The sequence below is a fragment of the Lepidochelys kempii genome, chromosome 3, assembly GCF_965140265.1.
Source record: "Lepidochelys kempii isolate rLepKem1 chromosome 3, rLepKem1.hap2, whole genome shotgun sequence".
Classification (NCBI taxonomy): domain Eukaryota; kingdom Metazoa; phylum Chordata; order Testudines; family Cheloniidae; genus Lepidochelys; species Lepidochelys kempii.
Genome location: NC_133258.1, coordinates 123,059,848 through 123,076,443, shown reverse-complemented (window position 1 = coordinate 123,076,443; position 16,596 = coordinate 123,059,848). Strand labels below are relative to the sequence as shown.

General features: G+C 42.0%; 1 protein-coding gene across 6 annotated transcripts in view; it reads right to left on the bottom strand.

Moving 5' to 3' along the window:
• The window catches only part of PACRG (parkin coregulated), a 496,005-nt gene that overhangs the window by 326,149 nt on the left and 153,260 nt on the right, over window positions 1-16,596 (bottom strand). For all 6 annotated transcript variants that reach the window (XM_073337861.1, XM_073337862.1, XM_073337863.1 and 3 more), the window contains exon 3: window positions 4,302-4,436. In XM_073337861.1, coding sequence (XP_073193962.1) covers window positions 4,302-4,436 — 135 coding nt within the window. The remainder of the gene's footprint in view (window positions 1-4,301; window positions 4,437-16,596) is intronic.

Sequence of the window (16,596 nt, the reverse complement as noted above, 5' to 3'; positions counted from 1 at the left end):
AGGAGCATCCAAGGAGATGCCCTTTGCTATGGTAAACTTAAAAACCTACAGTAAGAGTTAACTTTGTTGTAGCAAAATCTAACTTTCTTCGGCCTCTACTGAAAAAATCCACTGAATAGTATTGTGTCTCCAGCTGATCAGACAGAGATCAGACATTGTCACAACCCCTCAAAGTCATAAAATGCACACCTCCTTTCATTTTCCATTGTGAAATTGCAAATTATAAGTGGTAAAAGGCAACTCAACAAACTACACATCCAGAATAAACCTTCTGGAAGTGCAGGCAAAGCAGATCTCGAAACTAGCTCCAAATAAGATGGCTCGGAGGGGCCATTCAATCCACACTTACTCCTGGGTTTTATTTCCTCTAAACTTCTGCATATTCCCCTGCACTAAGCCCATTTACTTGAACTTTACCAGGGAAGGGATGAATTCAAACCTCCAGGGCCCAGTCTAAACTAGAAAAATAGGTGGTGTTTTAAAAACATATTAGCTAACATGGTTTTATTAACACAGTTTTAAACACTACTAAGTACCTTTTTTAGAGATGATTTAATACCTTTAAAAACATGTTAGATAGTTGTAGTCCTCCATTGATACTGTTCTCAAACCAGTACAACTCTACCAGTGCATATGAGAGGAAAATCAGGTCCTAATTATGGCTCAAATTCTGCACACAGGGCTTATGTACACATGGAATAGTTATTCTGCTTTCAATTCACACCCTACTTTATTCTAGAATAACTTTCATGTGTAGACAACTCCCTAAATGGGACTAATCACATACTTAAAGTTTAGCATGTGTATAAGTGTTTGCAGGTCTGTGTTTGCTTACTAGACACAATAAACCCCCTCTATATACATATTGTTAGACCACTGATCTTAGTTTTTATATAAATCTCAGATTTTTTTCAGCTAACTGAAGACCACCATGTTGAGTCTAACCCCAGCCTTAATGGAATACTTGAGTGATCAACACATTTTTTTCACTATTTTAATATCTCATAATTATAATTATTTTACATCATGTTTTAATAATTATTAGAAAATTAAATATTGTATATTTCATGGGAAGGAAGAACATCCTGAGGTGTTTTCCTTTGTCAGAACAAATCACGTTTTTGAGACTCCCCTTGCATTAGCTCTTGTGCACCACTGAACAGACAAGCTAACAAGTGAAATGAACCATGACATGCATCACATATAAACAGAACAAGAAAAAACAATAAAACCGTGATATTATGTGGTAATATCAGACTAAAATATCTACGATAAATGTGACATCATTTATTTTTTCTCTGCTTGTCCTTGTTTCAGTAAAACCAGATGATACGTGGAAATAAATGCAATAGAATGAAGTTTCTATAAAACATTTTCTAGAAAAACCTCTTCCAAACATTGTATCATTAAAGGCAACATCTAGTTTCATTTATTAATGCAGTTCTAGCAAACTCTCTAAAGGAAAACAAAGGTTTTGACTGAGAAATATTAGATCATTGTCTTCATGATTTAGGCAGATTTAGAAGTCAATATAATGGATGAAAATTAGTATTCAGATGTATGTCTGTATTTGAGCTATGTGTCTGTGTCTTAAAACAAAGAGAAAAATATAAACTCTACCCCCACAGCTATTAACATGTGTATGAACACCATTCTCCTTATCCTGCCCACAGTCCTGCAATAGTGGGTATCCTCCCAACTGCCAGGATCTCTACCTGGTCCCCTTGTAAGGTAAGGTGGGAACCAAAAAAAGCCCATCTTCCACCTTACCCATTTTTCAGTGTATGCTTAAACTGCATAGTACTCAATGGTATAATTTGGTCATCAGACAGGGATTAGGAATATCAGAAAGGGCCTGGATGACATTGCAATCCTACCTCTTGCTGACCATATTACTGTATTATGGTCCAACTGCAGAGGTTGGAGGGAGAGGGAGCCATTGTGAACTATGAGAAATGAGAAAGCCTTTCCTGGATTATGTTTGCAGCACCGTGGCACATTGAACATAGCTTATGATTATCCAGGGCCATTCCATTCAAACACAATTCACCTTTCAGACATTGGGAACAACTTCTTTATTCTAGACATTAAGATTTACCTGGAAGGTTCGCTGTACACAAAGGGTCTTGGTTACTAGCCAAGGAGTCATTAGCAGCATCTAGTAGTAAGATGGTTGAGAGGAGGGAATATGTAGGCCAAGTAGCAATTAAAATGGGGTAAAAGTGATTGGAATCTCTCAATTTAATGTTATGCGGTTAGAAATTGAAATATCTCAGGACACTGACCCCCAGTGGCAGAAAATGCTGAAGAGCAGTTTAAGGCTAGTTAGTCCTCTTTATGAGTTTAGAGTGAATAAGATAAATCCTGGAAGTTGGCATGGCCAAGTCAATCCATGGACCAGTCAGAGGGGATGTTGGAATCTCCTAGTTTTCACTGAGAATGTGGAAAAGCTATGGTTGAGAGGTTGGCTGCAGGTTCCCCTTGCTGCAAGAACTATGTCTTGTTTCCCTGCATTGATTTAATAGTTATATGAAATAAAGTTACAGTCTGTTCCATGTTTCCCACTTTTTAAGACCCTAAGAACATAATAACGGCCATGCTGGGTCAGACCAAAGGTCCATCTAGCCCAGTATCCTGTTTTCAGACAGTGGCCAATGCCAGGTGCCCCAGAGGGAATGAACAGAACAAGTAATCATCAAGTGATCCATCCCCTGTCGCCCATTCCCAGCTTCTGGCAAATAGAGCCTAGGGCAGGGGTGAAAGTGGGCTGGTATGGGCCGGGCCGGTGTACCAGTAAAAAGTGTCCACTGGTCTGGCCCGTATGTAGCCAATGTTAAAGCACTGCCAGGGCAGCACTTAAATGTCATTGTCCCTTCCTCCCACCCCACCCCACCCCCGCCTTCCTAAGCCACTGACCGGGGCGGGGGAGCAAAATGGGCAGCTGTCCTGGGGCTAGCAATTTAAAAGGGCCCGGGGCTCCGGCCACCGCTACCGCCCGAGTCCCCGCCCCTTCTGGGGGTCCAGAGCCAGGCTCCTGTGCTGGTAAGTGTATAATGTTACTTTCACCCCTGGGGTAGGGACACCATCCCTGCCCATCCTGGCTAATAGCCATTGATGAACCTATCCTCCATTAACTTATCTAGTTCTTTTTTGAATCCTATTATAGTCTTGGCCTTCACAACAACTTATAGCCTGGTAAGTAAAAAAGCTATATCCAAATAACCAGTAATTAAACAGCATACTTTCACTTCCACACTATAATCCTAATCCTGCTGCCATTTATGTCAGTGAGAGGAGGATCAAACCCTGTATTGTGAAATCCCCCTTCCATTCACTGAATTAACAGAGCTATATTTTTAAATTAGGACCATGTTTAACATGAACAATTCAAATTCTACAGATCTGATGTATTTTTCCTCATGTACATCACACTCACCCTGTGTAACTATTATTCTGTTTCCAGAAAAATCTTATTCTAGCCCAATAAATAACACAAAAAGTTAAGTAATTCTTTGATAACAAAAATAAATTAAATAGCAGGAGCAGGTTAAAGATCAGCACTCATTTTTCAAATTAAATTTAAAAGCCTGCTCTAGTTACTTAGAAGATTGGCAAGTTTTACAAATAACATCACTGAGCCTTTTAAAGAGAAACACAGACGCATTAGAATGGAGTCATTAGGCAATACATTTATTTTGAAGCCAATTAACCTTTTGTCAGAGAAATGTCGGAGCCGTAATGGTTTCTGCAGTGGAGGTCAGCCTCTAACAGGGGCACGTATGACAGCGATTACGCTGCCTGACATATGCTGCATACTGAGAGTACAGCCGTGGAATGAGAATTTGCCTTCATTTGTATTCTGCTCTGCATTTCCAGGGAGCAGGCAATCTTGACCTATCCATTTAGGTAATTAAAGCTTCCATTTGGAAGCGTCCTGCAGGAAGGTGAAATCTGGGGGAGATAAATGGCTGCTGTTCACTGTATCTAGCTACTTCTATCATTTGATGGACTGCCTGAAATAGGCTGGGTTGCCAGGTCCTCATAGAAATAGAGACGAATTGGGCAGGAGACAATACTCTCAGGCAAAGCAACTCTGTCATCTTCCTTTTTGCAACATATAATTTAATTGTTAGACAAGGTATATGGCTGACTCAGGGGGCCTTTCTCAAACAGCTCCTCCACCATCTTCCATTTGCTAAGAAATTACTCCAGTTTATTTACTTATAAGCCAACTTTGTTTGGCAATGAGATATGTCACTTCAATAAATGCAACTGGCTGTTACAGCTGTGCGCTGACTTACCTTCCAGGCTATTTTATTTCCTCTCGAATCATGCTCAAGGGCAATTGGGAAGTCTCCTCGCTCATAAAACTTGCGAAATGCTGTAGGCTTTGTTGGTCTTTCTTTAAATGCTCCTGCAACTGGGGGTCCTCTTACCTAAAAAAGACATATACAAACAAACCATAATGCAACTGCATTTTTAAAATAATAATGCTGAAATTTGTTTAGAAACGTTAGTGGTTTAAAAGGGGTTGATAAGATAGCAGATGGCACTGATTTCACTCTTCCCATGTTATACTTCTTTCAATTTAAATGTCCTGATAGGGTTTTTAATAGACATTAAAGGAAAGGAGTATTACTCTTCAATGAAGATTTAGAATTTTGTTTGCATTGTCCTGTAGGTACTAATTTGCATTGTCTGTTTTTTGGATCATCCCATGAAAAATTGTCTTTTCATTTTAAACTCTGCATCAGTTTTCACACTTTTCAAAAATAGAAATAATACTACATGCTCACAAGTTTTACAATACCTGACATGTTTTAGGAGGTTTAATTACTTCTGGTTTGTAAAGCAATTAAAATATAAAGCAATACATAAGTGTAAGCTATTTTAATCAGCATCTAGAAGAACACGTCTCCTTGGGAAGCATCTTTCTATTTGCTTTAATATGAAAGTAAGACACAAATCACTTCCCCTTTGGTTTTTGGCATCGGACAGGGGTGAGATACACACAAATACTGGCTACAGTAGTAGGTAGATGTTTAAGAGGGAGAGGTTTCTAAGCAGCCCTGAATGTACAAACAGTATGTTTTTGGCAATATGGGCTTTAGGTGGTGTGTCCAAGAGGAGGGGGGAGCTGGATTAGGCCACCAAACACAATAGTATCCTCCTCATAATGTGCAGAAATTTCTTTACAATGTCTAGTTAAAGTTAATGTGACCCCATCAGTATTAACTTCTGCAAAAAAACTACTCTGTGCCTTCTATAAGCAAATTCACTAAAGGTAATGCATTAACACTGGTGTAAAACAAGAATCAGGCCTGGAAATAAGGCCTTGTTTCCATGGGAAAATGGACCAGTATAACTATTATGGAATAAAGTAGTTCCAGAATAGCTCCCCATTGTGATGCTTTATTCTGGAATAAAAATGAGTTTATATGTCTCCAATCCCTCATCACCAATGGGGACTGCAACTTGGGGGCTCTGCTTATTACAGGGAGCACTTCCCAGTCAGTAGAGATGAAGTGCTGGACCGGGAATAGCAGACATTAGTACATCTTAGCCTGGCCCTGACCCCTTGCCACCAACAGGAACAATGATTGGCAGCAGTGGTGAGTGAGAGGGCTCCTCCTATAATAGAAGACATTTCCCAGAAAGCAGGGACCTGTGCTTGTTTTTTTGTTTTGTTTTTTCCTTTGTAATTTTGTTCATCTGCCAATCACCCATGGCTCCTCAACACATGCATCTTCTGCATCATAGTATCCATCCTCCTCCTCCTCCCCGACCCTCCCCTGCCTTCTCTTCCCCTCCTGTCCCTTACCCTCAGTGGCTCCATCTTGTCTTATCCCTCTACAATCCCCACCATCTCGACTTACTCCTCTTCCCCTCTTCACACTGATCTTCTACCTTCTTCCACCAGCACAAATCTAGGTCCCACATCCTCCTCCTATGTTTGGTGACATTGGTCCTAACCCTGACTCTCTCACCACCCCCACCCATCGCCGGCTTCAGGCACCAGTGTTCCAAGCAGGTGCTTGGGGTGGCAGTTAGAAAGGGGCAGCAGCTTCTCTGTTCCACCCGCCACCGCGGCAAATCAGTGGCAGCTTCTTCCTTTTGCCGTCTGCAGCAGCAGTTTTTTTCACTGCTTGGGAGGGCAAAAACTGTAGAGCTGGCCCTGCCTCCACCATTTGCACCTCACACATGTCTCCCCACCACCGCTTCTGGCTCTCTTGTGCCATCATTCCTAAACTCACACCTATACCCTCATTCCTAAAGTCACACCTATACCCCCTGCCTTCCTTCCCTTCTTTTTCTGTATCTCTTCTCCTACTGCCTCCACTTCTCTCTGCATAGGATCTTGCCAATTTCCTCCAAGAGAAAATTAGCATAATACAACATAATCTTCTCCTTCCCCTTGGCTTGCCTTCCTGTCCCCTCCTACATCTCTTCTCCTTCTCTTATCACAGATGCAGGAGCTTCTTGTCTGCTCTCTTCCTCTAACCTCATCACTTGTCTCAGTGACTCCACCCTATCCTCTTTCCTGATCTCCCTCTTGTCCACTCTCATCCCCTCCCTCTTACTTTTCTCTTTAACCTCTCACCACCTCTGGTGCTTTCCCCTCACAGTACAAGGCTTTGGGCTCTCCCATTAAAAAAAACAACAACAAAAACTTACCCTTAATCCCATTTGCCTCTCCAACTGTCACACCATTTCCTTTCTCTCTTTCATCTCTAAACTTAGTCAACACACTGTCTGCAATCACTGACTGGAGTTAGTCTCCTCCAGTTCTATCCTAGACCTTCTCCAATCTGGCATCTGTCCCTGGCACTCCAAGGAAACAGCTCTTGCCAAAATCTGTAATGATGTCTTCCTATCCAAAGCTCATAATCAACACTACATACTCATCTTTCTTGACGTGTCTTATATTAATAGATTCCAAGACCAAAAGGGACCCTTATGATCACTGACACAGTCAACCATGCTCTTCTTTAAGTCTTGTCCTCTATTGGCTTCTGTGACTCTGTTCTATCCTGGTTCTTCTCCTAGTGATTCTGCTCCTATCTCTGTAGTCATTCCTTCAGCATATCCTTAGTGGATCCTCCTCATCCCCCCTCAACTTTCTGTGGGGCAATCCATAGGGTCTGTCCTTGGTCCCTTCTCTTCTGCCTCTATCCCTTATCTCTGGGTAATCTCATCTGCAAACACAACTTCAAGTACCATCTCTGTGCTGATGAATCACAAATCTGCCTCTGTATTTCAGACCTGTCTCCTTCTCTCCAAATTAAAATCTCATCTCGTCTCTCTGACATCACCTTATGGATGTCTAGCTGTCAGCTCAAGCACAATATGGTTACAACTAAGCTCATAATTCTCCCCTTCAAATCCTCCCCACTACCTCCTTTCTCAATCACTGTGAGCAATATCACTAGGGCTGGCCAGAAAATAAGAATTCCATTTCACAGAATATTATGAAGTTTCAGAATTTCATTCCATATCAGAACAAAAGCAAGACTTTTCAAAATTTTGGGAAAAAACAGGAGAGAGGGAAAGACACACACTAGAGGGAAAGACACACACTAGAATAAACTGGTGTCTAGGGTACTCAGCCGGGATGTGGAAGAATTATGTTCATATCCCTGCTCTCCCACATCAAAGGTGAATGCCTTAACAACTAGGATATTGGCTATTTTGAGATGGGTGGTGGGTGTCTTTCTTTGACCAAGAAGTCCATCCTGGACTTGAGATACTTTTCACTGAAGCATATTGGTTTCAACAGCAAAGTTTCAGTTTTGACAACAACAAAAAACAGTTTGTTGAAAAAATTTCAGACCGGCTGTAAACACTGTTCTGACGGTCTTTCAGGCCTGTAACCCAGGTGTAATCTTAATTCAGACCTCTCTCTCACTCCTCATATTTGTGTTACGTTTAAGTATTGCAGATTTTTTTTCAATAACATTTATATATTATGGTCTTTTCTATCCACCCACACACCTAAAACTGTCATCCATGCTTTCAGTATCTTGATTATTCCAACAACCTTTTCCCTGGCCTTGACAAATCAATCTTTGGCCTGCACATATCCATTCAGAATGCTGCCGCAAATATTCTCCTAACCCATCGCTTTGACCATATTAGCCCTCTCTTTGCATCCTTCCACTGGCTCCTCCCTGTCTATCATGCCAAACTTAAGCTACTTTTCTTTACATTCAAGGAGCTTCGTGGTCTATCCCCACCCTGCCTATCATCTGTCATTCACTATCGAAATGTTAACCACTGCCTCGAGTTAGCCAATGATGCCAGTCTTCCTCATCCACTTGTTACATTTTCAGACAAGCACTTTTGCGCTTTCTCCCATGATGCCCTTCACTTGAGAGGAGCTCTCCATAAGTATCCACAAAGCTACCTTATTACCTTCCTTCAAATTCCTCCTTAAAACTTTCCTTTTCCTCGATGCCTTACAATAAACTTGACAACCATTAAGCCATGGGTGTGCTGCTACCACTATTTATCATGATGACCAATATTGTCTGATTGTTTCCTTGTACTCCCCTGAAATACGTGTCTGTATATGTCTGATGTTTCAGCTGATATTTAGATTATAAGCACTTTGGGGCAGGGACCATCTTTTTATTCTGTGTTTGTATAGTGCCTAGCACAATGGGGTCCTGGTCCGTAACTAGGGCTCCAAGGCACTATGATAATATACATAAATAAACAAATAGGCAATTTTATTCTAGAATAATGTCCATCCAGGAGAGAGTTATTTCAAAATAGCTCAATTATACTTGAACAGTTATTCCGAAATAGCTATGCCAATCAATTTCCCCTGTGTAGATAAGGCCTCACTTTCCCACTTCCATGATTCTTACTTTATAGGGGATTCTTCTGAAAGGAGACAGGGTCAGGCAAATATCCTTTGCCTAATATTTTTTCTTCTTGTAGGATAGGTTTTACTAGCTGAGCAAAGTGAGGTCTCAGCAAATGGAGGACTGTGTTGTTTTTACAGAGTTGTGGGGCTGCAAGGGTCTGGACTGGAATAGCCAGGATTGCTTCAGATCAGGAGCTATATTGGTTGACTAATATGGAATGGAAATTTGCACAGTGACTCCCCTCACACTATCCCTGGCACAGACAATTTACTTTTGTCCAGTCAAAACTGTTTTTGTTCATATAAACAGTGCTCATTTGGTGCAGAATCCTTTGGTGCAGAATTCAAATGGGTCTGCCAAGGGGAGAGATGATCAAGAAAAGCAGTAAAATTAGGGTTTAAGGTTAGGGTTACTGGAGGGAGAGAGAGTGATGTTTGGTGGAGTTTCCCCTGATGTCACAATGATGCTGTTCAGGCTCCTCTGCCTAAAACACCAAATGAGCACCATCAAGAGGAAGCTGTTGATAAGAAATTGATAAAACAACAAAGAGAAGATGACTTGAAAACCAAAACATTTTTGTTGGAAACTTAATTCTTTTCAAAATTTCCTACCAAAAAAATTGGCATTTTTCAACCAGGTCTAATAGGATGATTACTTATTTATGTAGCGCTGATGGAAGATTTGGTACTGTTTATTTAAAGCAACCCAGTGTCTCATAAATGCATACAATATGTCCCTATTCATCTAAAAGATAAATGTTCAAATTATCTTTCTCAGAACCTTCCAGGTATATGAGTTCTCAACCTTTAAGAGGGGACCAATGTTGTGATTGGGACACTGGAGTAAACTAAACAATACTGCATAATCTCTAAATATTAAAAAATATACAACAGAATGCTTTACTTTTACTAAAAGTCACTTCTGTGTGTTGCCCCTACATGTTATGGATTCCATTGTTATACCTAGTAACAAAGGCATTATGAAAGTTTTCCATTACGTTTTTAACAAAAAACCCTCCCTTTTACAACTTGAGAAAAATGCTTCGCTGGAATATTATAGTTAGAAAGACTGAGATCAGAGAGTAATTGATCACTTCCAGTTAATTAAAGGCTAATATTCACAATGGCAAAGTATACGAAGCAATAAACAGCTTTTGAGGTTCGTTAAATGCCAAAGATAAGTTGAAGAGTCTGGTAATTGCAAAAGTCCTTTAATGCAGTTCTATGCTACTGAATGTTATTCCTGCTATGTGACAAGATAAAAGATACAAGCCATTAAGCAAAAAAGGGAAAAAAATCCACAATTTTCCCTTGCTTCATGGGTATTTAAAACCATTTGCAACGTTATTTGCTTGGACTTTTCAGTGACAGCACATTAATAACATGAGCTAGACAGATTATTATTTGAGGGCAGGTTTGAACGAGGATTAATTATTTGAGGACAGAACTACAGGGCCAACTTTTCTAAGGAGAGACACAAAATGTATACACACCATTGAACCTATAAAAGAAAACAAAACATTTTATATTTTGCAAGTGCAAACTGGTGGTGTTGATTCAAACTAAGTAAATATATATGGGCACAGCTGACTGTTACTCAATTTGTATGAGCAAATACATATTTTCTCAGTCATAAAAAGTGAATAACCATTCAAATGCTGGTATGGAAAATGAATGACATGATCAGACACGTGTAGTCTTAAAAAGGGTTAGTATTATTAGTAAGAGCCTTACTCTTTAGACTTCCTAAAACTATGATTGGCTGAGATCATTCTATTGTTTCCATAATAAATCTTATGAACAACTAATAGTGCAGAACATATTTGGTAAGTTTGTAAAATATTATTTGAAAGGTTTAAAACAGATGTTCATGTTCTTTGATTCATATATTTGGATGCTGACTAGAAAGGCAGAAAAGTCTGGAACATCACTCTTCCTAGAGGCTAAACACTTAGACGGGTTCTTGAGGATGAGTGGATTTACCAGCTTTTACTGACATAAATCTTCCAGAATATTTATAAAATATTTAGCAGTTATAAAGTTATTGGTATCAGAAGTCATCTGACTACCAGTTAAGGTGCTGGGTTTTTTCCATGGATTGTTTTGCCTGAAAAATTCTTTGCAATCTTAATTGCACATTATTATGGTACTATATTCTTATCTTGAACAATGGAGAAAGTTGGTTAGGAAACCAAAGGGCTACATTCTGATTCTTTGCACTCAAACTGAGCATGGGGTATGTGTGGGAAGTGGTGTTATAATGGCAGAGTGGGGGTTCAATGAGCCATTCCACCTTCACATGGCAGATGTAGACAGGATGGCTCAGGGAACTGGAATGGCAGAACATTCACCAGTGTTCTTTACAACACATCCAAAATGTAGCAGTGTTTACTGGTAAGTGGTTATACTCCACAAGCCACTTCAGGGCTAGGGACCACCACCTGCGCAATAGTAACACCCCCTGCTATACAGTCCCAACAGAGCACCACTCTACCTGGTTCCTGTACAGGAGTGCTGGGACACAGGGGATTTCAGAGCGTAAGGAGGGAGACATGTCTGCACCTTTTCCTCTCCTCTAGAGCACACAAGACAAGGTAGAAATTAGCCAAAATCTTGAGGATGCACAAAACCTTGCAATACAGACAAAAATTACAGTAATAATTGGAAAATTTTAAAATAAGGACACGGTATAGATATTATAGGTGAGGTTGGAAATTATGCTTATTAAGGTTGCCTGACATTTCCCATTATAAGATCCTGTTTTTAATTGTTTTTAACTTTGCAAAACTTCAACCATTCAGGCTGAAACTTTTCCAGGCCAGGTGTCTGTCTCAGGTTGAATTTTTTGGAAAATGTAATCCAAAATGGTTCAATCATTTCCAAAAAAGAGGAAAGGAAAAAATACATTCTTTGAAAAGTTCTAGAACTTTCACACTTTTGAGCAGAGACTTGAAATTTGGCAGGGCAGTGGCCTTTGTGCCAGGGATGTGACTTTTGCTAGCCCTGTGCAAATCTACCCAAATTATAAGCCTTTGAAAAATTGCAGTTCATGCATGCTGAATAGAGACTGAGATTTTTAGCTTCTAAAATCAAAGAAGATTCCATCCTCACTGAGCAGACCTCTCACTACATCTAAAGCTGACCACACTGTGCATGAACCATCCCTACACAGTGATTGAGCATCCTCCATCACCTCACAGCTTCTTGTGCATTCACCATCCCTAGAAAGGTTTCAGAGTAACAGCCGTGTTAGTCTGTATTCGCAAAAAGAAAAGGAGTACTTGTGGCACCTTAGAGACTAACCAATTTATTTGAGCATAAGCTTTCGTGAGCTACAGCTCACTTCATCGGATGCATACTGTGGAAAGTGTAGAAGATCTTTTTATACACACAAAGCATGAAAAAATACCTCCCCCCACCCCACTCTCCTGCTGGTAATAGCTTATCTAAAGTGATCACTCTCCTTACAATGTGTATGGTCCAGTTTGACCAATGTACATGGCAGAGGGGCATTGCTGGCACATGATGGCATATATCACATTGGTGGATGTGCAGGTGAACGAGCCTCTGATAGTGTGGCTGATGTTATTAGGCCCTGTGATGGTGTCCCCTGAATAGATATGTGGGCACAGTTGGCAACGGGCTTTGTTGCAAGGATAGATTCCTGGGTTAGTGGTTCTGTTGTGTGGTATGTGATTGCTGGTGAGTATTTGCTTCAGGTTGGGGGGCTGTCTGTAGGCAAGGACTGGCCTGTCTCCCAAGATTTGTGAGAGTGTTGGGTCATCCTTCAGGATAGGTTGTAGATCCTTAATAATGTGTTGGAGGGGTTTTAGTTGGGGGCTGAAGGTGACGGCTAGTGGCATTCTGTTATTTTCTTTGTTAGGCCTGTCCTGTGGTAGGTGATTTCTGGGAACTCTTCTGGCTCTATCAATCTGTTTCTTCACTTCTGCAGGTGGGTATTGTAGTTGTAAGAATGCTTGATAGAGATCTTGCAGGTGTTTGTCTCTGTCTGAGGGGTTGGAGCAAATGCGGTTGTATCGCAGAGCTTGGCTATAGACAATGGATCGTGTGGTGTGGTCAGGGTGAAAGCTGGAGGCATGTAGGTAGGAATAGTGGTCAGTAGGTTTCCGGTATAGGGTGGTTATGTGACCATCGTTTATTAGCACTGTAGTGTCCAGGAAGTGGATCTCTTGTGTGGACTGGACCAGGCTGAGGTTGATGGTGGGATGGAAATTGTTGAAATCATGGTGGAATTCCTCAAGGGCTTCTTTTCCATGGGTCCAGATGATGAAGATGTCATCATTATAGCGCAAGTAGGGTAGGGGCGTTAGGGGACGAGAGCTGAGGAAGCGTTGTTCTAAGTCATCCATAAAAATGTTGGCATACTGTGGGGCCATGCGGGTACCCATAGCAGTGCCGCTGATTTGAAGGTATACATTGTCCCCAAATGTAAAATAGTTATGGGTAAGGACAAAGTCACAAAGTTCAGCCACCAGGTTAGCCGTGACATTATCGGGGATAGTGTTCTTGACAGCTTGTAGTCCATCTTTGTGTGGAATGTTGGTGTAGAGGGCTTCTACATCCATAGTGGCCAGGATGGTGTTATCAGGAAGATCACTGATGGATTGTAGTTTCCTCAGGAACCTATCCTTGCAACAAAGCCCATTGCCAACTGTGCCCACATATATATTCAGGGGACACCATCACAGGGCCTAATAACATCAGCCGCACTATCAGAGGCTCATTCACCTGCACATCTACCAATGTGATATATGCCATCATGTGCCAGCAATGCCCCTCTGCCATGTACATTGGTCAAACTGGACAGTCTCTACGTAAAAGAATAAATGGACACAAATCAGATGTCAAGAATTATAACATTCAGCAACCAGTCAGAGAACACTTCAATCTCTCTGGTCATGCGATTACAGACATGAAAGTTGCGATATTACAACAAAAACACTTCAAATCCAGACTCCAGCGAGAGACTGCTAAATTGGAATTCATTTGCAAATTGGATACAATTAACTTAGGCTTGAATAGAGACTGGGAGTGGCTAAGTCATTATGCAAGGTAACCTATTTCCCCTTGTTTTTTCCTACCCCCTCCCCAGACGTTCTTGTTAAACCCTGGATTTGTGCTGGAAATGGCCCACCTTGATTATCATACACATTGTAAGGAGAGTGATCACTTTAGATAAGCTATTACCAGCAGGAGAGTGGGGTGGGGGGAGGTATTTTTTCATGCTTTGTGTGTATAAAAAGATCTTCTACACTTTCCACAGTGTGCATCCGATGAAGTGAGCTGTAGCTCATGAAAGCTTATGCTCAAATAAATTGGTTAGTCTCTAAGGTGCCACAAGTACTCCTTTTCTTTTTGCATCTCTAGAAAGCAACAGAGTGTGCTCATTCCAGACCAGAGTTACCATGGCAATGGCTGTTCCCAAGTAACGCCTGGGCACTGGAACTGAAAGCAGGAATTGTGGCTGTCCTATGCTCTCAGTGACTACCCCACTGCAACCCAGGCAGAAAGGTATAGGAATCTATCAGATTCAAATATAGAGGCAACAAAAGCTGGACTGGAGGGGAGGTGGAAAAGGTGTAGATTGGGACAAGGAGTCTGGTGGGACTGGGACTGGAGGGGCATGAAGACTAGAGTAAGAATGAGGAGGAAGGAAGAGGAGACTGGTACTGGGAGCTGAGCTGGTTGAGAGAAGAAGCTAGGACTCAGAGTTGGGGGATGGGAACTGGGACTGGCTGGTCAGAGAGACTGGGACTGGAATGAGAAACTTGAGAAGTAGAGACTGGGAAGGCAAGGAGAATGCATCTGGGGCAAGAAGCAAGAGGTGGAAGTGATCTGCTTCTTTGGTGGAGTGCCGTGTTTATTGAAGGTGCTTTTAAGTGTGTTAAGGTGGATATCCCAGACTTTCTCCTCACAGCATATTCTGTGGTACCTAGTAACACAGATCTGCATGTCAAATCTAAGGGTTCCAACCCTGATGGTTTATCATATGGCTGTCAGTAGGATGCCACATGATGGCATTTCTGGTTTTTTCAGTTTGCTTATATCATGCAGGGTTCCTAAGTTTGGTATGATTGCATGGTGTGCAGAATGTCTCTTGTTACTTGTCTGATTTTTTCAAACAAGCTGTATTATTTACCTTCCCTGAGAATTAAAATATCACATTCATGTGTTTACCTAGAGTACGCTATGTATTATACAATCTATACAGAATTACATTTAAAAAACTACATTTGAAAGAACATTAAGGTTGCAAAGTCAAACACTCAAAAGTTAGGAAATGCCAGAAAAGTTAGGAAATGCCTGTGCAAACTTAAATTGCCCCCTTGTGGTTATGTGTTAAAATACAGTTTTTATTTATGTGATCACATACTATTTCTTCCCAAAGAACCCCAACCTCAGTGCACAGAGTGGACCTGCTCTGGGGATGAATCAGGGTTATGGAACAGCTTTGTCCTATCTAGGTAGAAGGCCAGCGCCCTCCTGATGTCCAGGGCATGTAGCCTGCATTCCTCCTCTATGTATGAAGTGTTGGAAAGAAGACAGGTAGGTATATGTCCTGGTCAGCATGAAACTGGGAAACTACCTTGGGCAGAAACACTAGGAGCAGTCACAGCTGGACCTTCTCCTTTCAGAATACTGTATAGGGCAGTTCTGAAGTAAGCACCCTGATCTTGGACACCCTGCTGGCGAACGTTATCGCAACCAGGAACGAAACTTTCCAGGAGAGAAGCAGGAGACAGCAGGAAGCCAGAGGCTCAAAGGGAGGCTTCATGAGCCTCGACAACAAGAGATTCCAGTCCCAAGGAGGGACAGGATCTCAGACATGCAGATAGAGATGCTCCAGACCTTTCAAAAAACAGGCCATCATATCATGAGCAAATACCAACTTGCCTTGGAATGGAGGGTGGAAAGCTGAAATAGCGGTCAGGTGGACCCTGATCGATGACAGGCACAAGCCTTGGAGTTTGAGGTGCAGAAGATAATCCAGGATCTCCTGCAGTGAGGCCTGCTGGGCCCCCATATGCTGTTCAGACGTCCAGCATGTGAACCTTTTCTACTTGGCCAGGAAAGTCACTCTGGTGGAGGGTTTCCTGCTACCCAACAAGACCTGCTGCACCTGGGCCAAGCATTCCCATTTGTCTGCATTTAGCCATGCAGTGACCATGCTGTCAAGTGTAGCACCGCTCGGTTTGGGAGCAGAAGGCTGCCGTAGTTCTGGTACAGCAGATCCAACTGGAGGGGCAGCCACAGCGGGGCAGCTACTAAAAAGGTCCAGCAGTGTGCCGAACCAGTGCTGGCGAGACCATGCGGGGGCTATTAGGATAACCTTCACCCCGTCCTGTTTGATCTTCACAAGGACTCTGAATCAACGGCACTGACAGGAAGGCATACATCTGAGCCCCCGACCACAGGATGAGAAATGCATCTGACAGGGAGCCCCTGTCCACCCCCCGGATCAAACAAAACACATGGCACTTCCTGTTCTTCCTGAACACGAACAGGTCCACCTGGGGAGTCCCCCACCTCTGGAAGAATGTACTGACTGCCTCTAGATGGAGTGACCACTCATGGCAAGATGAGAAGGTCCTGCTGAGGTGGTCTGCTAATACATTCTTGGTCCCAGGCAGGTGCGCGGCTACCAGATGAACGACATGCCACACACAAAAGTCCCAGAGGCAGAGAGATTCTTGGAAAAGGGCAGA